Source organism: Astyanax mexicanus, chromosome 4 (assembly GCF_023375975.1).
Source record: "Astyanax mexicanus isolate ESR-SI-001 chromosome 4, AstMex3_surface, whole genome shotgun sequence".
Taxonomy (NCBI): domain Eukaryota; kingdom Metazoa; phylum Chordata; class Actinopteri; order Characiformes; family Acestrorhamphidae; genus Astyanax; species Astyanax mexicanus.
In genome coordinates, this window is record NC_064411.1 from 48,834,848 (window position 1) to 48,858,599 (window position 23,752).

Consider the following 23,752-nt stretch of genomic DNA (forward strand, 5'->3'; position numbering starts at 1 on the left):
CTCATAAATAAACCTATTATCACAATATAGATTTAAAAATTATAACAATATTGCTGTGTACAATACAACATAGCACATTCCTATTGATGAAATTTGTATTTTAGTACTGTAGCCTTGCAACAAATAGTCAACAAACAAGAACACATAAAGAATCCAACAGTTACAATATTAAAATCTGATTTTAATAAACAGGATTAGATTTTTACTAATTTTCCTTTTTTTTTAATGGCTCACAATTTTTTTCTTTTGCTTTTTTGAAATAAATACTTGATGTAGTACATTTTGAAACATCCAATTTTTACAGACTAATTATGAAACTAATCCTAAAAAAATCTGGTTAAACTGCACATTAATAGTTATTTATAAACAGAAACAAAATAAATAGTGAGAATAATATATTGTGAATTCTATGCAATGTTTCAGTTTCTCTGGCAGCAGAACAGCTTCAGATTATCCATGATGCTACCACCACCATGCTTAGCAGTTGTGGGTACAACATTTTTAGGGTTTAATGCCACTACTTCATTCTTCCAAACATACCTTTGATCACTTTTTGTAGCCAAAAATATAAAAAAATAACAAAGAGTGGCTACGTAAAATTGTCTTGACAATAGACAGTGACATTGGAGTTTTAAAACAACACTTCTTCTTGTTTATTTTTATTTGAAAACAAATAAACTACAAGCAAGTCCAGTACTACAATGACAGCTATGGACAGTATCTATATATAAACACACAACAAAAACTGTATTACAACAGTCAATACACCCTCATTAACTACAACCAGTAAACAGGTCTATGGAGTGACGGGGAAATGGGAATCCTGTGTCAGAGGCTGCAAATTACATTATTATTCTCCACAGTTCCCAAGAAGTTCTCTCCTGAATGACATGAGATTGCTGGTTGTGCAGAGAATATAATTGGAGGATTTTACAATGCTGTGACTGCTTTAGGACACATGCTGAAACAGCACTTCTGGGTAATTGGCAGGCTCTACAATTCTACAACCACTGCAGGCAAACCATAATCCATTAGAATAGCTTTATTAGCAACATTAGCCTTATAATTCCAATCCAATATGTCTGAGGATATACTGAATAACCAAAATAAGTTGAAAAAAGGCACTTTTTGTGTTTGGCGCAAATCATTATTTTAGGACACAATGCAATATTTGCTTGAGCAGCCAAAAGGGAACCAGTGAGCACAAAACTTTCAAACTATTTCAAAAGACAAAAAATAAGGCAGAGTTAGCAACAAGCTTCAACGACACCTGCACAGGAACTTTAACCTGTCATCAACTATCAGAGAGTAGTCCAGCTCAGGAAAATAGCTCGTTTGGCAGATAAACCACTACCACCGTGCAGATGTGTCCATTAGCATCATAGCTTTTAACCTTTTAACCCACTTTAACTTGTTTTTTAACTCTGCAGGTAAACCGCCCTAGTTTAGCCAAGACAGGAGCTGTGTCTGTTAGCATCTCAGCTTTAACCTGGCTGTTAACATTGCGGCTAAACGGATCAAGCTCAACATGCTGCAACATCAAGTTGCAGAAACTGTTTGGTGCTTTGTTGGTATGCAACAAAAAAAAACCCTAGGCTATTTAATTACGCAATGGTGAAAAAGTGGAAAAATAAATGAAAATCTACAAGAAAAAAACATTTTGGTTTTCAGTAAAATATTTAATTATGTTCAATTTCAGTTTCGACGAAAATTTTTAATTTATTTCAGTGCATCCCAAATTCTACAAAATTAAACATATGAGTAACATCTTCACAGAGCTTTTGCTTTTTAAACTGTGATCTTTACCCATGCTAATGCTAATGTAGTAGTCCTGAGTGAGGTCTACAGCACTGCAGTGAGACAGGGTGCTGTTAGGACATGCCTTCAGGTTCAGGTGTGTGTGTAGCGGAGGTAAAGAGGATGAGCCATATCTCTGGCAGGGTGTCCATTAGACAGGATAAAGAGCAGAGTTCATAAGTTCTACAATCTTCACCTCAGACTGGGCCGGCCTTCCACTGTTTACAACCTCAGATCTTCCACAGGAAGAAGAAATAAGTTCAGCCAGTCTGAACAGTGTCTTAGCAGGGGTGGGTGACATCGACCCACATATACAATACCAGTTAAAAGGTTGGACACACCTTAAAATCAGCGTTTTTTTTTTTCAATATTTTAACATTTCCTGCATTTTAATTAATAAATAAATTAATATTAAAATCATGTAAACCATGAAGAAAAAGATATGGTATTATTTAATAACAAGAAAGCGTTAAATAAACCAGAAAATGTTTTATATTTTCAATTATTCAAAGTAGACACCTCTTGCTTAGATAGAGACAACTTTGCACACCTTGGCTTTGATTTTCTCAGTCAGCTTTATGAGGTAGAGTCACCTGGAATTCAGGCTTTCAGTTAACAGCTGTGCTGAACTCATCTAGAGATAATTTCTTGTCTCTTAAATTGTTTGAGAGCATCAGTTGTAAAGTTGTGAAGAGGTAGAGTTGGTATACAGTGAATATCCCTACTTGAGTAATGTTCTAACCTATATCAAGGCAAGAACTACTCAACTAAGTTAAGAAAAAAAGACTTTAAATGAAGGTCAGACAATCCGAAAAAGTATCCTCAAGTGCATTCACAAAAGCCATCAAACACGTTATGATGAAACTGGCTCTCATCAGTACCGCCTCAGAAATGGAAGAGCAAGAGTTAACAGCACCCAAGATAAGAGCCACCTAAACGCGTCTTATATTGTATTTTTATATTTTTATCTTTTAATACTTAAATCTTAATTTGATATTTTTATATTGGTTATGATTTTTTTTATATTTTTAAGGTTTGTCATTTTTTCCATTTTCCATTATTTTTATCTAAGGTGATAAAATAGTATTTCTAAAAAAAAAAAATTCTTGTTATATTTAAAGCAGCCTTCATTGTTTTTCTCTTCGGTGATTTAATTATATTTATATTTCCATTTTCACTCCTTTTTATGCAAATATATTATATTAAAAATATTATATTAAATTAAATATATTATTTAATTGAGGTCACCCTCAATAAAAGTCTGAGTGAAGATAAAGGTTGGGGAAAACAGAATAGCCCACTCATTTTTCTTTGGCCCATCCTTAAGCATGCCAACTGTCTCCTGAAAAATCAATAAATTGTACTTGATTCGTTTAAGTCAGGAAATGAAATAAATTAAGAGGACAGTCTCTGGCTTTACTGTACAGAAAACAGTTATGGTGGTGGGCTGATCTGCATCACGAGTCTTACCTCAGCCGTGTTGTATAGAAGCTGTATACTTACAGCGAACGTGGTGTGATCTCTTACATTACATAAACATGATCTTATTTCAGGGAGTGAAGTGTATGTGTGGTGTGTGTGTGGGAGGTCAGAGCGCTCTGAGAAATTCAACAGACGTGTGTGTGTGGTCAAGAGGAGCTTCAACAGCTCAAATAAAACACAGTCAGCTCTAAAGTCGTACATCCTGGGTATTACAGTCTATAAAAATGTTATACAGACATCTGCTCACTCTGGCTGTTAACATACTGTACATACTACCAACCTCAAACACTTTTCATACTATATGTATGTCATTGCTGTTAAACTAATCTCTAAAACAGCCTTTTATAAATTTGAAAGTGTATTTTAAAAAGCTATAAGATCGGAAAAATCGGAATATATACATCACACATGCTTACAGTATCATAATTGAACACAATATATTGAGTCATAAGGGCCCCGAGTGGTCTGCAACTATGATCGCTGGTTTAAATCCCAGTCATGCAGCTTGCCATCAGCTGCTGAAGCCCTGAGAGAGCACAACTGGCCTTGCTGTCTTTGGGTGGGTAGATGGATCTCTTTTCCCCTCATCACTTCTAGGGTGATGCTGATCAGCACAAGGCAACTGTGAACTGATGTATCGGAACCGACTCGTTGTGCTTTAATGTCCATTTATTGTACGATCATGTAATTATCATGGTGTAACACCTTAGCCCATGTCTGCCTTGTGTTTCTCCCTCATTTGGTCTCTTGTGCTCCTGCCCCTCTGTTTACCTGTCATGTTTCCCAGCCATGTGCTTCTGTTGTGTTTTGGTCTTGTCTCCGCCCTAGCCCCACCCTGTCATCAGTGATTTGTAACCCCGCCCCCTCTTGATTGATCCTCAGGTGTTTCCAGTTTCCTGTTCCCTCCTCATGTATATAAGCCCCTTTGTTTCAAGCATTCTTTGTCTAGTCTTTTGTGTGATACCTTGCTGTGTGTCTGTCAGGTTGTTTTTTTGTTTCTAGAGTTACTGGTTTCTTAGTTTTGATTATACTTTAATCTCATCTTTGTTATTTTAGTTATTTCAGTCTTGTAATTTCGTCTTGCGTTTACCCGTGTTTGCTTTCTGTTTATTTTTAGTGAAGCTTTGGTTTGTTTGTTTGTTTTAGTTTGTTTTAGTTTGTTTATTTAATAAATAATATTATAAATATTTCTGCACTTAACGTCCACCCTTCTCATCTGTGACACATGGCAATTATCGCCTAAGCAAACATCACAAAAATCCACTGCATCCACATATACAGTTAGGGCTGGGTAGTAATTCAGTATCAATATACCGTATATTACAATATTTCAATATACTTTATTTTAGAAGTCCATCACTGACTAATGATCATTACAGGGCACATTACATGAACTGGCAAATTCATTTTTCCAGGCTCTTGTAAGAACAGAAATCTGTTGTTGGTGTTCATTGCGGTTTTTGTGGCAATTCTAATGTTCACATTGATATTAGAATTATATTGTATCAACTTAAATTAGAAAACATACTGTAATATACAATTTTGTCCATATTGTCCAGTCATATATACAGTAAAAACAGATAGAGGGTGGTTGTGATTGACTGTCCCATTCGTGCAGAAGACGGTCCTAATGATGCTCTTAAGAGGATATGAAGAGACTTGGCTGAATGATGATGCAGTTATCACAGTGTGTGTGTGTGTGTGTGTGCACATGCTTTACAGGCTTAACGGAGTGTGCTGCTGGGCTTCTGTGCTAGATTACACATTTGGAGCTTTCCATTTAAAGGACAAGTCTGGCATTTCTGTATTTCAGCCTCATGTTTCATTTGACTGGTGCAGAATAAATATTTGAAGACAGGTTTGAAGTAAATAAGTGTTTTTTCTTCATGTGAGAAACCATCAGAGCAGAACTTCTCCCCGGACATTTATAACAGCAGTCAGGAGCGAGGAGTGAAGAGTGCATTAGTAAACACAGCACAGGAATCAGTCACCTGCATGTTCAGTCAAAGAGAAATAAGGAAAATACTTGCTGTAAATGAAGCTCAACCCACATGTAGGCCTGTCACAGTGAGACATTTCTGTGGACTAGCTTAACTAAGTAATTATACAATTTTCACAATTTTGTTTTTTATTTTTTACTATTTCAGCAGGAAACTGCTAACAAAAACAAACTTTTCGGAAGGAGTATAATTATAGCAATTAAGGCTGCGCAATATCTGGTTTAAGCATCGTCATCGTGATGTGCACATGCTCAATCGTCACATCACAGCATGTGCAATGTCACTTAAGGCAATTAAATCAAACACGTCATGTTGCAGTGTTTTGATTCTCGACACAGAGCTGTCTCTGTGTCTATGTGAGCAACAGGCTGCTGCTGCCTTAGAAGAGCGAGGGATAGGGGGATAGGGGGATCGTTAAAAGGGGTGGGGGGGTGGGGGGGTCAGGAGTAAACACGAGTTAACCGTATGGCCTACATCCACATGGTTGGGCACGTGCTTGTAAACGCACATGTCGAAAGCTGTGCAACTCAGTCCAGCACAGTCCAGCACGGCGCTGACTCAGCTCTTGATCGGTCCGGACGCGAGACAATATATATAACGCAATATATATTGTTGAAAAAAGAACATTTGCAATGTCAAAATTTTCCAATATCGTGCAGCCCTAATAGCAATGGCCCCTTTCTATCAATGTAGGCTGGTCTTTACAGGATTAAGCAGTGAAAATCAGTAGACTTTGTGTTAAAAAGGTTAAAAATCACTTTTTACTAGTAGCAGGACAAAGACAAACCTAATATAACCCAGGACTGTTACCTTTTACCTGCTTACATCATAAATCTTATTTGAAGTTAATAATACACTCAAATACTGGTGTTTAAACAGGATATTTATTTTTCCAGTGCTTCACAAAGCTCATCCAACCTTCCAACAGTTGCTCTGAAAGGGCACTTTGTGTGGAGGGACATGGATGGATTCATTACTCGTGCCTGAGCACCTACCACATAAGTACTGAGATGTGGTGACCTTTCCACAGGAGCCAATCAGAAACATGAAGAGCTTTCATCTGAGCTTCAGTGTGAGACACTCTGTTTTTAATGACAGAAAGGCCATTTCACGCATCACTGGGATAATCTAACACTCTCTCTCTCCACACACATAGAGGCTAAAATTCCATTAGTTTTCCATTGAAATTCCTCAGCTGGCTGCTGAATGTGTAGCATTTGAACCCTAGAGAACAAAAAATCTCTTAGGTCTCCGGTTTGAATCCAGGCCCGATTTTGGCCCAAACACTCGGCTCACAGTACCTGGCCTAGGTACTGCATGTGCCATCATTCCGGCTACCGAGTATAATACAATAATCGGCCAACACCCAACACCCTGGTTGCTGAGTATATTACGGGAATCACCCAAGCCGCAAATGCCAACACCCCGGTTGCTGAGTATATTATGGGAATCACCCAAGCCGCATGTGCCCCCTCCCTCCGGTTGCTGAGTATATGAGTATATTACAGGAATCATCCAAGCCGCATGTGCCAACACCCCGGTTGCTGAGTATATTATGAGAATCACCCAAGCCGCATGTGCCAACACCCCCGGTTGCTGAGTTTATGAGTATTATGTGAATCACCCAAGCCGCATGTGCCAACACCCCCGGTTGCTGAGTATATGGGTATATTACGGGAATCACCCAAGCCGCATATGCCAACACCCCGGTTGCTGAGTTTATGAGTATTATGGGAATCACCCAAGCCGCATATGCCAACACCCCGGTTGCTGAGTATATGGGTATATTACGGGAATCACCCAAGCCGCATGTGCCAACACCCCCGGTTGCTGAGTTTATGAGTATTATGTGAATCACCCAAGCCGCATGTGCCAACACCCCCGGTTGCTGAGTATATGGGTATATTACGGGAATCACCCAAGCCGCATATGCCAACACCCCGGTTGCTGAGTTTATGAGTATTATGTGAATCACCCAAGCCGCATGTGCCAACACCCCCGGTTGCTGAGTATATGGGTATATTACGGGAATCACCCAAGCCGCATATGCCAACACCCCGGTTGCTGAGTTTATGAGTATTATGGGAATCACCCAAGCCGCATGTGCCAACACCCCCGGTTGCTGAGTATATGGGTATATTAGAGAATAACTGTTTACTGAAACACGCCACACTGGAATAGAGTGGATTAAAAGCCATCTAATACATTTAGATGGTTTTTGAACACTGAAAAACAATGGCAGCCAGTAGAAGTGTGAGAGTGTAAGAGAGCGAGAGAGAGCATGAGTGAGCGTGAGAGCGATAGAATAAGAGAAAATGAACAGAGAGATGGAGGGAGGGAGAGATGATTACTTTTCTGTGCTCAGTCACCGGCACTGTTTGTGTTAACCTTTAGTTAACCTTGTTTTGATGGCAGGTAAACAGTGTTTGTGTACAGATTTCTCTTTTTATTGCATCTCTGGAGAATCCAGTTACTCAGGTTTCCTGTAATTCTGTCCAGCTGGCTTCATTATCCCCTAAAACAATCTGATTTAACTCAAAGCTGACCAGCAGCAGTTAGTCTTACCCTTGGAAGCTGAGTTATTATTTTATAATTTTTATACTATTAAATGTAATCATGCAATTAGTATACACTGACATGACAAAAGTAATATGATAGTAAAGTGGTCATAATGTGCTACCTCAGAAGACAGCTTTGGAAAACCCACACCTATATAAGTTGCAAGGTGTTATCTTGTGAGTGAGGCTGAGCACTGGTCAGCATGCCCATTGCAAGGTGGTGTAAATTATTAGAGTTAGAGGGAGGTTTGATAGCGGGTGCCAATGTAATGGGACTATCCATTTACAAAGTTCTGTGGGTATTTAACATTCCTAGATCCACATATCCATCATATTCTATTACTGATAACTATTTTAATAACTGGTTAATTAATTATATGAATTATATGTTAATTGATTTCCACTTATTAATCACCCAGAGAGGTTGCTCTGCATTAATTGTATGATTCGGGCTGTTGCAAACAATGATACAAACATCAACACTGGGTACCACAGCAACCACTTGTTGCAACTTCTGAGCAACAACCTTAGATGTCATAGAAACCTCCTAGCAACACCCTAGCATCTATTAAGCAACATCATGACAGCTGCCATAGCAGTCACCTTGCTACTCTGTGGCTCCCACCTAGATTCAACTTAAGAACACCATAACAACCACCAAGGATATTATAGCATCCGCTAACAAACACAAAAGCAATCAGCAAACATTGTAAAGGTGATTAATGATTTAATTATTGTTATACTAATAATGTAAATGCAGATCTCCTGTGTGAGTCTACAATCATAGGCTCTATCATAATAACATTAAAATAACATTAATTCTGATCATCTTTTGCATCAGGACCAATAGAGTTTCCTGCAGACAGCATCCAGTGCAGACAGCATCTGTGTGTGTTCGCATGAAGATGCTCTGCTGCGGGGAACTCCTCAGCACGTTTATGCAAGGCTTACATAACGCTCTGGCTCGGGCTCCGGCTAGCAGGGCTCTCGGGGTCGAGGAGTGCAGCGACTCAGTCCAGCTGTTGAATACAAAGTGCAGCCGCTAGATAAGCTGATTACAGGCCTCAGATACAGCCTCCTCCTCACCAAGGAGCACTGATTTCCAGGCTTTTAAATCTCTGCCAAGGCGATTCTGAATCTTCAAGGAATGAATCAGTGATTCAGGAAATTTTAATCTTTTTAGGATGATTTAGAATCATTTTTGTTAAATCAAATACAACAAATTCACGAATGTGACTGATACATTTTCTTATCGTATTTGTATTTTTTTTATTCCATTTTTCTTCCCAATTTACAAGGCCAATTACCCCACCCACTCATTAGGACTCCCCCTATCACCACTGATGCCCCAACACCAGGAGAGTGAAGACCAGCACATGCCTTCTCCAATACATGTTAAGTCAGCTACCGCCTCTTTTAAACTGCTGCTGATGTAACATTGCCGAGTAGCATCACAGCGCACTTGGAGGAAAGCGTAACGACTCGGTTCTAATACATCAGCTCACAGGTGCAGCCTTGTGCTGATCAACATCCCCATAGGAGTGATGTAGGGAGAGAGCGCCATCTACCCACAAAGAGAGAGAGCAAGGCCAATTGTGCTCTCTGAGGCTCCGGCAGCTTGTGGCAAGCTGCATGAACAGGATTCGAACCAGCGTTCTCCCAATCGTAGTGGCAACACCTTAATCTGCTTAACCACTTTCCACCATCTGAGCAACCATCTAAAATACTATAGCAATAACATAGCAACCACTATGAGACATCATGACAACTGGTTATAATATCATAGCAATCATACTACAATAATGAAACACTGAATTGTGTCAACTTAGAAACACCATAGCAACACCAACGCAACCACCTTGCATATCATAGTGACCACTTAGTAGCACATCACAACAACAACCCACTAAACCACTCATCAACACCACAGCACCCCCTAATAACCATTTATAAGCACCACAGCAAACAGTTCGCAAGCAAACTGAACACCATATCAACCATGCAGGATTATCCTAGCAATTACCTTGAATTGGAATCCATCCATTTCTTTCAGGCAATGCATAGATCTCACAAAACAAAGGTTACAAATCAATATATCGATACTGTAAGCAAGGTGATGTATTGCAATTTTTTGTTAAATCAAGTGCCACACTGCAACCTAACGATTAGAGTTTAAACACAACACTAAATGAAGCACTTCTGACACCAATCTTTACATATAAACTATTCTATTAAGAGAACTGATACAGTTTTGCCAAACCAAATATCCTGATACTATCAGTATATCAATGTTTTTACATTTCTCACTGTTCCAAAGTTTACTGGATATCGTTATAAATGATTATAGTCTATTATAAAATTCCGAAAGTGATGCAATCAATCACAGACGTTTAGATTTTAGATCTCAAACCGAGAGGCTGATCATACATCACAGCCCACTGGGAGCTGTGTGATTAGAGAAGAGCTCTGAGGAGGAAATGAGTCGTGCTGCTGTTCGAGTGGGATGCTAATGATGTGTTTCTCTCCGTGATGCACACAGCTTGCCCGTTTTCCTACCCCAAGCTTAGTCAGCAAAGGCATGTTTGTTGTCCATTTCTATGAAGCTAAAATACAGGGGTTGGACAATGAAACACCTGGTTTTAGACCACAATAATTTATTGTGGTGACGGACAGTTCTGGTGGAAACAGGAGAGTTGAGGTGCACATTGAATTCTGCAGTGATTTGATCGCGGTTTTTGGATACAAGCCGGGTTAGCACCTGAACATCCCTTTCAGACAGCTTCCTCTTACAGCGTCCACAGTTAATCCTGTTGGATGTGGTTGGTTCTTCTTGGTGGTATGCTGACATTACCCTGGATACCGTGGCTCTTGATAAATCACAAAGACTTGCTGTCTTGGTCACAGATGCGCCAGCAAGACGTGCACCAACAATTTGTCCTCTTTTGAACTCTGGTATGTCACCCGTAATGTTGTGTGCATTGCAATTTACCCTGCTAATTGAACCTTCAAACTCTGCTCTTACTAGTGCAATGTTAATGAAGATTGTCACCAGGCTGCTCCAATTTAGCCTTGAAACCTCCCACACTAAAATGACAAGTTTTCAGTTTCATTGTCCAACCCCTGTAACTATAAGCATTGGCTATTCTGTATTACACACCTGCCAAATAAAGAGCCAGACATAGTATTAAACAAACATTGATGGAATACACATCCACACATCCAACTTTTGACTGGTACTGAAGATGAAGTGTGCGTCAGAACGTGTGGGAGCACTAACTATAGCACATCTGTCCCATTTTACTGCCAGTGTCCCAGTAATGAATCGCTTTTCACTCAGACTCATTCATATTTAATGAACGCTGGTCCTCTCGGACTATCATTAAAAGCCTGTTAACCTGCAGCCGTGGTCTGAAAGCTGCACATTCGCACAGGGGACATGATATTATACATGTGTGTAAAAAATAAAGATAAAAAAAACACTGAACTGATAATATGATATAATAATATAAAAAACAAGCAATTTGTAAATTGTGGCATTTTAAGTCAATTTGGAAAACGTGCCTGTGACATACTCTATTTTTGAGAGCTTTCTCTTGACAGGTGGAAGATAAACCATGATACTATTGGTTAAAACAACTTTGCCTTGCCAGTGATGTCTCTGTTTTAAACCCTGTAAGTCTGGACCATTAAATTTCATCTGCCTGGTTTTGGTTTATACGCGATCCAGACTTCACCCCAATCCCATTTCACCCCTTGTCCTGACCACTTACCCCTACCCCTCTGTTTTGCACGTGGACGCCAAGAAGTAGGGGTGTCCCAATTCTTGTTAGATTGGAGGAGTAGGGGGAAAGGGGATAGGGCTTGAGTATGAGAATAACTGGTAAAATAGTAACACAAAGTGACGCCTAGCACTATTTTACCAGAGTTTAATGTGTCGTTTCAATGTTTTATGGTCGAATTCTTCAGAACAAGCATCAAAAAGATTGCTAGTAGCTAGCTAGCTAACTTTCCTGTTCCACCTTAAATGGTGCAACAGATAGCAGAAGCTGCAGCATTTAAGGCGGAATGGAAAAATAAAATAAAAGCTAATTTAAGCTAATTTTATCTCCCATCACAGAGGAATTAAATAATGGACACTAATAATTCATTTCTACACCACCTCCCCCTTTTCTGAAGATTTTAGCGCTCCTGATGACGTATTGGGTGGTTGAAGGGTTGTCCCAATTTTCTGGGGGAGAATTTCACCCCTTTTCCTTGTAACTCTGTTTCAAGGGGAAAGGGTACACTCAAAAAGGGGTAGGGGTAAGTGGGAGAAATGGGATTGGGCCTTAGACCATCGCTTTTAGCCATATAAAAAGCATTGGTCCTCCAGTCTGGATTGTTTTCGTTTTTTTGCTAAAAAGACAAATGTTTGGACCAAACAAAGTTCTTACATTTTAAAGCAACACTACGTTAAACTTGTGCACAAGTAAGAAAAGCGTGTGTAATAAGGCAATAGAGTAATATTACAGGATTTTTCACAAATATGATGCTTTTTACACAGTTCTAAACATTGCTGTAATGCCCACTTCAGCAAAGTTACACGGTGCAGTTAGCAGCGTATTGAGCCTGGGGTAGCAACAATAAATACACTACTCTTCTTCCGATACCGATATACACATTTATGACTTACAGACAGACTAGACACCAGGAATAACTTTATAACTTTAAAACTACAAAAAAAAAATGTTTCAGGCCAAGTGAAGTAGTCTGGCCATAATCGTTTGGACTTTTACAGCATACAATAAATACAGCAGAAATATATGCATGTTTAAAATATATGTTCAACATACAGATATAATTCTGACGTCACTGTGCAGCTTTTCTTATTATCATCAGTGGAGCATCAACATGACAATGGGAATGGACTGGCTGAATAAATACTGTTTACTGCTGCCAAAGGATTTCCAGTCATCAGCTGGCTGCCTGTAATCAGACCCTGACTCTCCTCTCAGAGTCTCCCTGCTACCTGCTCCTCAGCTGCACTGAGTGGGAGTATTCTCCTGGATGTATGTTTAGATTGTGCTGCTTGCTGGAGTGTTTAGGCAACACAGGGGAGTAGTGTGTGTGTGTGTGTGTGTGTGTGTGGCTGCAGTCTACATGTGCTGATGCTACACTAGAGCATTAACAGCACACACAGTGAAGGTTGTGTTATGGTGTTGCTGCAGGGGCTCCATGTGCTGCAGCACGCAGACCCAGAACACACTCAGATCCGCTCGCAGCCAGAGACTGATTCACCGCAGTGCTGCAACACTAACAGACCAGAGAGAGACAGAGAAAGAACACAAGCTAATTCTTAGCAAATATGTTAGTGCAAATGTATAGAGGTGTGTGAGATAGCTGAGCATTTACAGCTCTGAAAAAAAATAGGAGACCACTTCACTGTGTAAATCAGATTGTCTGATTTTGCTATTTATAGGTTTATGTTTGAGTAAAATTAACATTGTTGTTTTATTCTATAAACTACAAACAACAATTCCCCCAAAAATGAAAATGAGAAGTGGCTGAAATATCAAAAAAGATGCAGAGCTTTCAGACCTCAAATAAATGTAACTTTTAATAGTTCAGAAATTGATATTTGGTGGAATAACCCTGGTTTTTAATCAGAGTTTTTATGCATCTTGCCATGTTCTCCTCCACCAGTCTTACACACTGCTTTTTGATAACTTTATGCCTTTACTGCTGGTGCAAAATTTCAAGTAGTTCAGTTTGGTTTGATGGCTTGTGATCATCTATCATTCTCTTGATTATATTCAAGAGGTTTGCAATTTGGTAAAATCGAAGATACTCATAATTTTTATTTTGTGGTCTGATTAGAAATGGGGGTGCCCTATCTTAACCCTGTGCAAGGCATGTCGTTATGTTCATTGCTATCTTACACCCTGCCAACAGTACAAACAATATTTATGAATATATCTATGCCGATGGGTGTGAAGGTCTGGAAGTAAAGTGTGTTCAGGTAAATTTCTGGTGTATTGGTATCTTGGCAGTGGAAAACTAAAATGAAGCCTGACAACAGTCAACTGCCAGACGTTCATTGCTATCTTGGGAACCAGGTGAACCACATGCACACAATGCGTGTACAACAATAAACTCAATACAAAATAAAATAACATTGCTGTTCCCGTAAATGACCTACTTGCGCACCTTCAAAGCGTAAATGCGCAAAGCAGTTTTTTCTGCTGAGAAGTATCGAAACATCCAGGTAGCTGCGCTGTTATAATAGCAATCCGTCAAAGTCAGAGTGCACCTGGTTCTAAAAAATGAACACTGTAAAAAGCAACTTTACAGGAGAGATAAAACCTTTTTTTAAGTGGAGATCAATGTAAGAGTTTATTTAAGGAAATTTGGGAGAATTACTATTGGTCCAATCATCAAGAAATATTAACACAGTTTTAGGCAGTTTGTGTTCAAATTATGTAGTAAACTAAACATCAGTAGTAGACACTGACAATATAAGGTTTCATTTAATTCTATTTCCTTTGGAAACTCCTTCTTGGTGCTAATAATTACTAGTACACAATTAAGAAGCCCCCTCAGTCTCTCGCCCAATAACACACATCGAAACCCACCATGACACAGCAGCTTCTTTCCATGACAGAAACACAGACTTACATAAGCAGCAGCATTACAGAAACAAGAGACGACTCGTTTCTTTACACTTGTGAAGACGAACATGTTCAGAGTCACATTTCCAGCTGCCCTTTAATGAGTCCCTCACAGCCTCTCGTGCGAGACCACGCGTCGTGCGCTAATGTAGCGTTACATCACACCATTTACAGTGCGCTTTAACTTTCTGCGCTTTCGTTAACAGTGAGAATACAGAGCAACACACACACTTACACACTCACACACACACTCATACACACACTTTACTGAGAGAGAATCCCTGCGGGAAAGCGCCCGCAGCAAAGACCGCAGTCTTTCAAGTCTGCCAGCGCTGAGTCGTTTCTCAGTCGTCAGTCTGCGCTACGCTATGTAAATTAGCCTAGCGTGGGACTTCTCTCCGAAAGCTGGGCAGGGTTAAGTGCTGAAAGATATTTCATTTAGATAGAGCTCTGGACGGGTTACTAACCACTTAATACTTCAGCATGATCCATCTGACACGTACTATCCCCACGGAGAAGGAAATAATGGATGCAAGCATTTTCCAGCGAATTATAATCGATTTATAACACAACAGATATTCAAATCTTCAGCAAAACATGACTAGAGATTAGAGCACGGCATGAAACATCATAAAACATCTCAAGGGACCACAGTCAGAGCCGTTACTAATGATTATATTAGTCATGGTGTCATCTCCGGTAATATACTGATGATTTAATAATTGCTAGAGACGTCCCCATCAGATTAATCTGGCCCCAATTCTGATCCTCTTAATATTAAGTATTGGTCAATATCAGTCCAATCAAATCTAAAAACAGGGTGAGAATAATACACAAGAGGGAGTGCTATAACATGTAATATTGGCACTGCTGTGCTGTATGTGGCGGAGTACATGGATACATGGAGAGCTTCGGTTACAGTGCATTACCAGCTAATAATGTCACTCATAAAATGTCTCTCACCCAATCACATTGCAGGGTTGGAACCAACTGTGGTATAATTACACTTACTTATTAATGTAACAGAGACATAATTTGCAAAACTCAAACCTGCATAGAACCACCCTGGCACCACCCCTCTCCCGTCAACCCCACCAGAGCCACACCCACTAGATTAGTTGAAGTTCCACCGTTTCAGTCTGCTGGTTGAGAATCGTAGACAGTATACAGCAGGACTAGCCAGCAGACTTCGTCTGAGGGAGGGATCTGTACCCACCGTCAGTGGCAAGTCAGCAAATGAAAGAGGTTTGAGTAGAGCTGGGCGATATGGGAAAAAATCTTATCACGATATAGTTTTCCATATCAGTCGATATCGATATGTATCACGATATAAATCAAATCACTTTGTGTCACACTTAAAGGTTTGTTTTTATTAGTGAGAGAATAAGGGAGTGATGGAAGTTTTATCACAATATTTTTTTCTGTATCTCCATAATTATTAGGGCTGGCCCGAATAGCATTTTTTGAGCTCCGGATATTTGGCAGTAATTGGTAGCGAATATTCCAATATTAGTTTTTAAAAAAAACAAATTAATCATGAACGCGAGCCAGAACCCGAGCTTGAACGTCAGCCTGACTCAGGCGCTGCATGAACTCGGGCTTTTTTCCAATTTTTTCCAATTTTCCATGACTGAAAAAAAAACTTGGGCTATAAGCTCAATATTAAATATTTCGTTTGTTTAGAAATTATTTTATATTCTTAAACCATGTTAAATTATATTAGATTAGTAGGGCTGGCCCGAATAGCGTTTTTTGAGCTCAGAATATTGGGCACTGATTGGCAGCCAATATTGGAATATTTGTTTTTAAAAAGACGGATTAAAAACTGATTAAAGTAAAACAAAAATTGCAACTCGGCCCCTTTAATTCACCACAAAGTTTTCCAAGACCCAGCCGGAAAAAAAAAGATTTCCCACCTTTTCCTCAGCTGGGTCGGGCTCAAAAAATGATTTGTGATAGGCTGTTTTTTGGTTTGTTTGTTTAAGCACTTAGGCTTTTGTACTGCTGCAGTGCAATATTTAGATTTTATATTCTGAAATTCGTTAGGTTTTATTTCTTTTAGCATTTTGAACTTTTTTTCCAATTTCAAATTTATTTTTTTCTGTTCGTTATGTTCTATCGGTCCTTGCGTTTTTTGTAGTTGAAGTTGAATTTAATATTGAAGTTCAATATTTCTAATTTATATTTTGAAATTCGTTAGATTATATTTATTATTGTATTTTGAGCTCACTTTAGTTGGTTATTTTCCAAATTCATATCTATTTTTCTGTTATTATTAAATGTTATTAGCTTATTAGCTTAGCTTGTCATTTAGCATACAGAACTTCTCACGGATTTTTAATGAATGTTGATTTATTAATTTAAAAGCTGTACCTTATTAAAAGTATTTTAAGCCAGACAGACACTGTGTGATTTTTTAATGAGTTTATCTGCACTTTTAAATGGTTTGTCCTGTAGGAAACGCACACGATTTGTATGCTGACACTGTTGTCTGACTGAGGAGCTGCTTTCCGTCAAATGCAGCCTGTAGGCAGGAAAAAATCCAGCCAGAACCGACCATATCATGAGCCAGTTTTAAAGCCAGTAATTTAGTAGAGCATTAAACTACAAATCTGAGATGTACCTGCTGTACTTCTTAATCTCTGCCCCCAAAACGGTCCATTAACTTGCTTGACAGACGCGTCAAATCCCCCGCGAGCACGCGCGGCGCACTGCGCACCGATTAATTCATGCGTTGAGCTTTAAACGCGCAGCTGAGCTGTAATTGGGGAAATATCACAAAAATCACAGTGTGATTTGTTACATTAAAAAAAAAGACCATTTTCTTCCGCCTAATCTGAGAGGAAAGCGGTGTTCTCGACCGGCCCGAGTTCATGCAGCGCCTGAGTCAGGCTGGCGTTCAAGCTCGGGTTCGGGCTCGCGTTCAGGCAGATAATCTAAATGATAAATGATTTTGTGTTTTTGCACTTGGGCCATAAGCTCAATATTAAAAAGTTCGTTTGTTTAGAAATTATTTTATATCCTTAAACCATGTTAAATTATATTAGATTAGAGGAAAGTCATTTAGACATCATTCTTAAGGTGTTTTTGTCCTGTTACCGCTCCGCAAAAAAACCTCTTCCTTTAATCCGCGCCCCACATACACATTTTTGCAGCACCTGCCCCGAGGTCCTAATATAAATTGAATTAATTACATTTAGTGCTTAAAATTTACTTAAAATTTATTTAAAACGTGCTGAACAGTGCGGCCGTTTATTCCCAAAGTACAAACACTATGGTTGTTTGCGTGTGTCGGGCCATACTCCACTATTCTTTAGGGTTTTTTGTTGCATGCATGAGAATAACTATTACAATTTTCTTAACTATTTATTAATTTGCTCCAGCGTCTTCTGGATTGATTACACGTTGTGTTTTCGTTGTTTGCCGCGCCACTTAGACGGAAATGGAAATGAATGTTTATCGAATTCTATTGCACAGGCTTATCATCGTCATCGAGGGAAAAATTATCGCGAAACAAATCGATATCGTTATATCGCCCAGCACTATATGTAGCTCATATATATCTAGCTCTTAGTGTCATATGAAGACACATGCTGCTGCCACCCGTACATCCTGCCTCATTACGGACAGGTCCGCTCTACAGGAAGCCCTGAATTCCTGCCTGTAAACCAGGTTATCAGCCTTTACCAGCAGGGCTCCAGGATCAGCTCATGCAGGGTCTGCTTGCTGCGAAACCACACAGCATGGCACATGCCCCAGGGAAGCACAGGACCTGAGAGAGACCTCCCTACCCGTCTGGGTCTTACAGCCCCTGGGGGATACTGCAGGAAGGAGCCTGCAGCAGCTGTCAACACTGAGCTTCAGTGAGGGGAAACTGGAGCTTTGTTAGCAGCATCATAGCCTGAACCAAAACTGCTGAAAGCCGCTTAGCCTACTCATCTAAACAACATGGTGATGATGTTCCTCTTTCTGTCTCCAGTCTGTGTTTCTGCCAAGGACACCCCTTGTCCTTCAGCCCACGCTAAACACATCCACACTTTTGATAAAAAAAATTATATTTTGGGGCCATGTGCCGTAGGAAGCTGACCACCTAATTCAGATAGATCAAACTGGTACTGCTAACCTCCAGTGGAAGGACACACACATAAGGGTCAATTTACAAAACAGAGGAACGTTCATGTTATTTAACCATCACATTAAAGTACGTTGGGGTGGATTTATTGTTGTGTCTGTCTGCAGTGCTACATGGTTTAGTTAAATCATACGTTTTTTCGAGAATTGCTTGTCCATCATGTTATTCTGGGTTAACCTCGCACCTTTAAGAAAGCAAGCTGCCACATCAGTAACATAACAACCATCGTACTGTTTTATTTTCAAGGGACTGAAAACACACACTGCATGCAAGTGGTAATAATAATTTTAAAAATAACCATTTAGTATTTCTCATATTGTCTCCATACTTAGCTTTAGAGGTAAAGCTTAAGCTGTCCAACTTGTCGTGCTAAAATAACAAGGTAATTATTAAATATTAAATATTTTGGGGAAATCAAAATGCATCTTTAAAACAGAACAAGGTGACCCAAACAATTTTAAATGTTTGCAAGTCAAGGTCAACCAATATTTCATCAAATACCAATTTTGGCTACAATTGTCCACCCTGTTATGCATTTAAGTGAAAATAAAAAGGGATTCAATTGGAAATCTATGATGTCTTTTCAGTCTTAAGTCTTATGAATATGATTTTAATGGGGCAAACGGCACATTATTTCGCAGTTTTCACATCATAATAACCGAAAATTTGCTATTTTAAGACCATGTATGCTCAAAAAGACATACATATTTGACCATGACAGGGCGGACAGCTTAAGCTTACTGTGTCATGCAGCTTGTCACAACAGGGTGGACAAATTCATGCAATAAAAAAAAAACATAAAAATGGATTAAATTGGCAATATATGATTGAATATACGATACTGAAGTCTTATAGTAATTTTTGGGAAGATTTTGAGAGGAAAAAATTCAAAATATTTTGACAGTGACCCCAAAATGTGCTATTTTAAGACCATGCATGATCAAAAACACATTTTATCCAGTTACCTGCCTCAAAAAGAGCTCTGCTGTCTCTGTTTGTTTGTTTGTATGTTGTAAGTTAAATGCATGCAGGGTCATGATGTTTATAAACAGTATTATACACTAAACTATAGTAGCTATAGCTATAGCTAGGACACATAGTACACAGATAGGGTCTGCTGGTGTTTTGGTCCATTTATCTGCAATTTTATTATCTGTACAGGCTATAAGGTCAAATGTGTTTGCTCTTAAAATGCATTAAATTTAATATTCACTGAAATAACCTATTTTAGAATGATACAGAGGCCAAATAATGCAAAATAAAGCAAAAATCCCCCTCTAACTCCCACCTTCCATGCCGTATCCGATTCCAATGACAGTCTCCGTCTCCTCCGAGCCCGCGGCCCCGACTGAGGACGAGCTCCCCCCGGCCTCCATCGCCTCCGCTCCGGTGAACAGGCGCTGCGCGGTTACGGTGAAGACCCAGGCCGGACCGGACCGCTCGGCATTCGGTTGGGGAGAGTGGTGCGTTTAATTCCCGTAAGCTACATACTGGCGACTCGGTTCCTCTGCGTGTCTCCGGTTCACCGCTGCCCGCTAGCCGCCTGTACTCGCTCTGGATGCCGAACAGCAGCGAACCGATGTGAACGAGTCAGTTCGAGAAGGAATCGACTCTTTCCATACCTCTCTCATTGCGCTTCTTTTCAATCACTCGGTGGAGTCGATTCACTAGCATAGGACTAATTCAATAGCATCTACAGCTCTGGAAAATAAAATTAAGAGACCACTTCAGTTTCTGAATCAATTTCTCAGATTTTGCTATTTATAGGTATATATTTGAGTAAAATAAACATTGTTGTTTTATTATATAAACTACGGAAAACATCTCTCCCAAATTAATAAAATATAATAAAATTATTATAATTAGTTGCAGAAAAATAGAAATGTCTGAAATAACAAAAAAAGATGCAGAGCTTTCAGACCTCAAATAATGCAAAGAAAACAAGTTCATATTCATGAAGTTTTAAGAGCTCAGTCATCAATGTTTGGTGGAATAACCCTGGTTTTTAATCACAGTTATCATGCATCTTGGCATCATGTTCTACTCCACCAGTCTTACACACTGCTTTTGGATAACTTTATGCCACTCACTCCTGGTGCAAAAATCCAAGCAGTTAATTTCAGCTTGGTTTGATGACATTTGATCATCCATCTTACTCTTGATTATATATTATATATTGCAGAGGTTTTCAATTTGGTAAAAAAAAAATAAAACGTATAATTTTTAAGTGATCCCTTATTTTTTTCCAGAGCTGTATGTGCTGTTTAAGTTTATTTTTAGGCTGAAGGCTATTTAGCCATATTTTTTTTAGCTTTTATGTTTACATAAATGATGAATTACATGATTTTATAAATTCTATATAAGCTATTCTATATTCTTATAGGCCAATATTTGGACTGCCACGATAACCAATTTTTTATTATATAGCAAAAATATATCACACTAAATGATGAATTAAGTGATTCTATACATTCTATATGTGGCAGATCTAAATATTAGCCTATAAGAATATAGACTAGCTGTCTATATTCTTATAGACATATATTTAGACCTGCTACAATAACATAAGCATAATAATGCATAGTAATTAAACTCTATTATGAACTCTATTGTGAACTCTACTTTCCACACTGCATGCGGACTTTCTCAGTAGTAAACCTCGGGTTTATATTATATCAGTTATATAATGCACATACATTTCTATAATGTTTGTGAGATCCACTAGTAAAAATATAAAATATAAACCTATGTATATTTATATTTCTCTTAGATTAATCATATTTTGTATTTTATATAAAGATTTATAATTATATAAAAAAGTATAAACAAACTGAAAATAATTCATATGATTTAATTTCATTTAATTGCCAAATTCAGTATATTCTATTGGCATGCCTTGTGAATCGTTTTATCGCTTTTTTGACTCATTGAAGCTTTTCTGAGGAATCGGTTCACTACACTGAATCAGTTCCCATCAATAATGCCGTAGAGATCCGCGAAAACGTCACGCGTCCCTGCGAGCAGGTTGGTGACGTCACGATAGTGTTAGATTTCATCTATGACATTGATAACATCAAGACCAAACCACCACTGTAAGCCTAGGATTCAGTATATTTATTTGATATTACATTTTTATATAATTTCTATCATAGTGTTCCAGTTATAAAACCATAAATGCTTGTCAGAAAAAAACACAATTTGCTTTAATGTTAGATGTAGATTTAAAATCAATTAAATTAATTATCTTCTAAAAATAATGTTTTTATCCAGATTGACATTTCTTGATTAAGAAATCATGTGCAAAATCAGGGCCGCTGCTAAGATTTTGGAGGCCCTAAGCATAACTGGTCAGGGAGCCCCCCTCCCCCCCCCCCCCCAAAAAAAAAAAAAAAAAAAAACACACACACACACAAACACAAAAGGTTTACGCAAAATTTTATTATTTATTAAAATTACACATGTAACTGTGAATATTTACAACGTTATAAGTAAGGCCAATAACAGTGAAGAACAGCACAAGAGTACTATTTATAATGTATAAATAATAAATGAAACGATGCATGTCTATTTTAAGCAGTGGACACGTCATTTACACAAGCCAGCCTTAAAGGTTATGAAATTATCGTTTATATTCGTGGTGTATTTATATCAGCCTGTCAAAATCTATAGAGCTGTCTGATCCTGCTGTCATACAGACCATTTGGATAGTGCACTGACGGCATTAGTCAATAGGTAGGCTACTCTGTTTATTAATTTTTTATTAAAGTCACTAAAAATCTTCAAACTACACTACTACTATTTGCAAACGTGCCACGTGCCTTGCAATACCCAGATTAGTTTCTAGTTAAGCGTTTAAAGCTACCAAATCAGCAAAGCCAACGTAACTAGCTCAGGCAACACCACTGAACATGAAGTAATCAAAACTATTTAAACCTTTATCATCGAAGTTACTCACCAGAAAGGGATGCATGGGCCTCATCTTTCTGCTTCTTTTTCTTCTTCTCAGCTCCAGACTCAAACCGTCGCTTCATAGTTGAATTACCATTTAGTAGCAACTTCGCGCGGTGAACTTGTCTCCTGCCAAACTCAAGTAGCGTTGCTACTTTAGTTAGGACTAAGGTTGCCATATAAGTTAGGATTTTTCATCCTATTTGTTTATTTTATTTTAAGTTTTTAACTTACACAAATATTGCACTGGACAAGTTTTTTGTATAGAATGGCCACATACACTTTAAAAATGGTTAAACATGCGCAAGATTTAGCGCCTCCATGCATTTTTTGATTATTTATTTGACTGGAAAATGTCACATCTGGCAACAACCAACAGAGCAAACCGAGCCGTGCCATTTCAGGCAATAGGGGTGGGGGCATTATATTATGCACAAAAATAATAACGTGCCGCTTTTAAGTAGTAGAGTAGGTGCCCCATGCAATGTTTAAAGACAAAAAAGATGAGCGTATCATAAATAATTCACATTGGGTTTTAAATTTAATAATGTCATAATTTCAACACATTTCATTCTCAGTCAATTTGGCTCCCTGCAACTGCAAAATGGTTGAGGCCTAACGCTGGCTGCGTTGTCTGCGTATGCAGAGCGGCGGCCCTGTGCAAAATACTGCAGTGCGTTTAAAGGAAGCTCAACACTGCAGCTCAGAGACCGAGTGTGAAACTGCAGTGTGCAGCCTCAGTCACATTACATTACATGAATACCCTTAAAGCAAGACTTCAGCAGTTTTACACACTAATCTCTCTCTGCCTGACATGTACAGAGTCACGAACATCAATACTTTTTCTTCACTGTGCTCAGCAAAGAACAGCAAATACACACAGGCTTCAAACACACTTGTAATAGGGGGCATTGGGCTGTTGCTGAATTTAGTTTGTTTAAAAAAAAAAAATAAAATAAAATTACTGTATTTTTCAGACTATAAAGCAAACTTAAAATCCTTTCATTTTCCCAAAAATCGACAATGCGTCTTATAATCTGGCATGATGTATGTATGAATTCTATCATTCAGTTTTAAGGTATTAAAAATTCAATTAATTCCATGAATTCCATCCTATGTGATGAATTGATCTAAAATGAATTGCATTTATCATCAAAATCGTCAATTTGACCCGTTTTAAAGTTTGAA

The 23,752-nt window shown here is 38.6% G+C and overlaps 1 protein-coding gene across 3 annotated transcripts in view; it reads right to left on the reverse strand.

Annotated features, from left to right (window-relative positions):
• The window catches only part of pip5k1cb (phosphatidylinositol-4-phosphate 5-kinase, type I, gamma b), a 67,363-nt gene extending 47,120 nt beyond the window's left edge, over window positions 1-20,243 (reverse strand). Inside the window, exon 1 of one of the 3 annotated variants that reach the window (XM_022678842.2) lies at window positions 19,905-20,243. In XM_022678842.2, coding sequence (XP_022534563.1) covers window positions 19,905-19,992 — 88 coding nt within the window. In that variant the 5' untranslated portion in view covers window positions 19,993-20,243. The remainder of the gene's footprint in view (window positions 1-19,904) is intronic. The other 2 variants (XM_022678845.2, XM_022678844.2) reach the window with 2 other exon arrangements.
• Window positions 20,244-23,752: the final 3,509 nt, after the last annotated feature.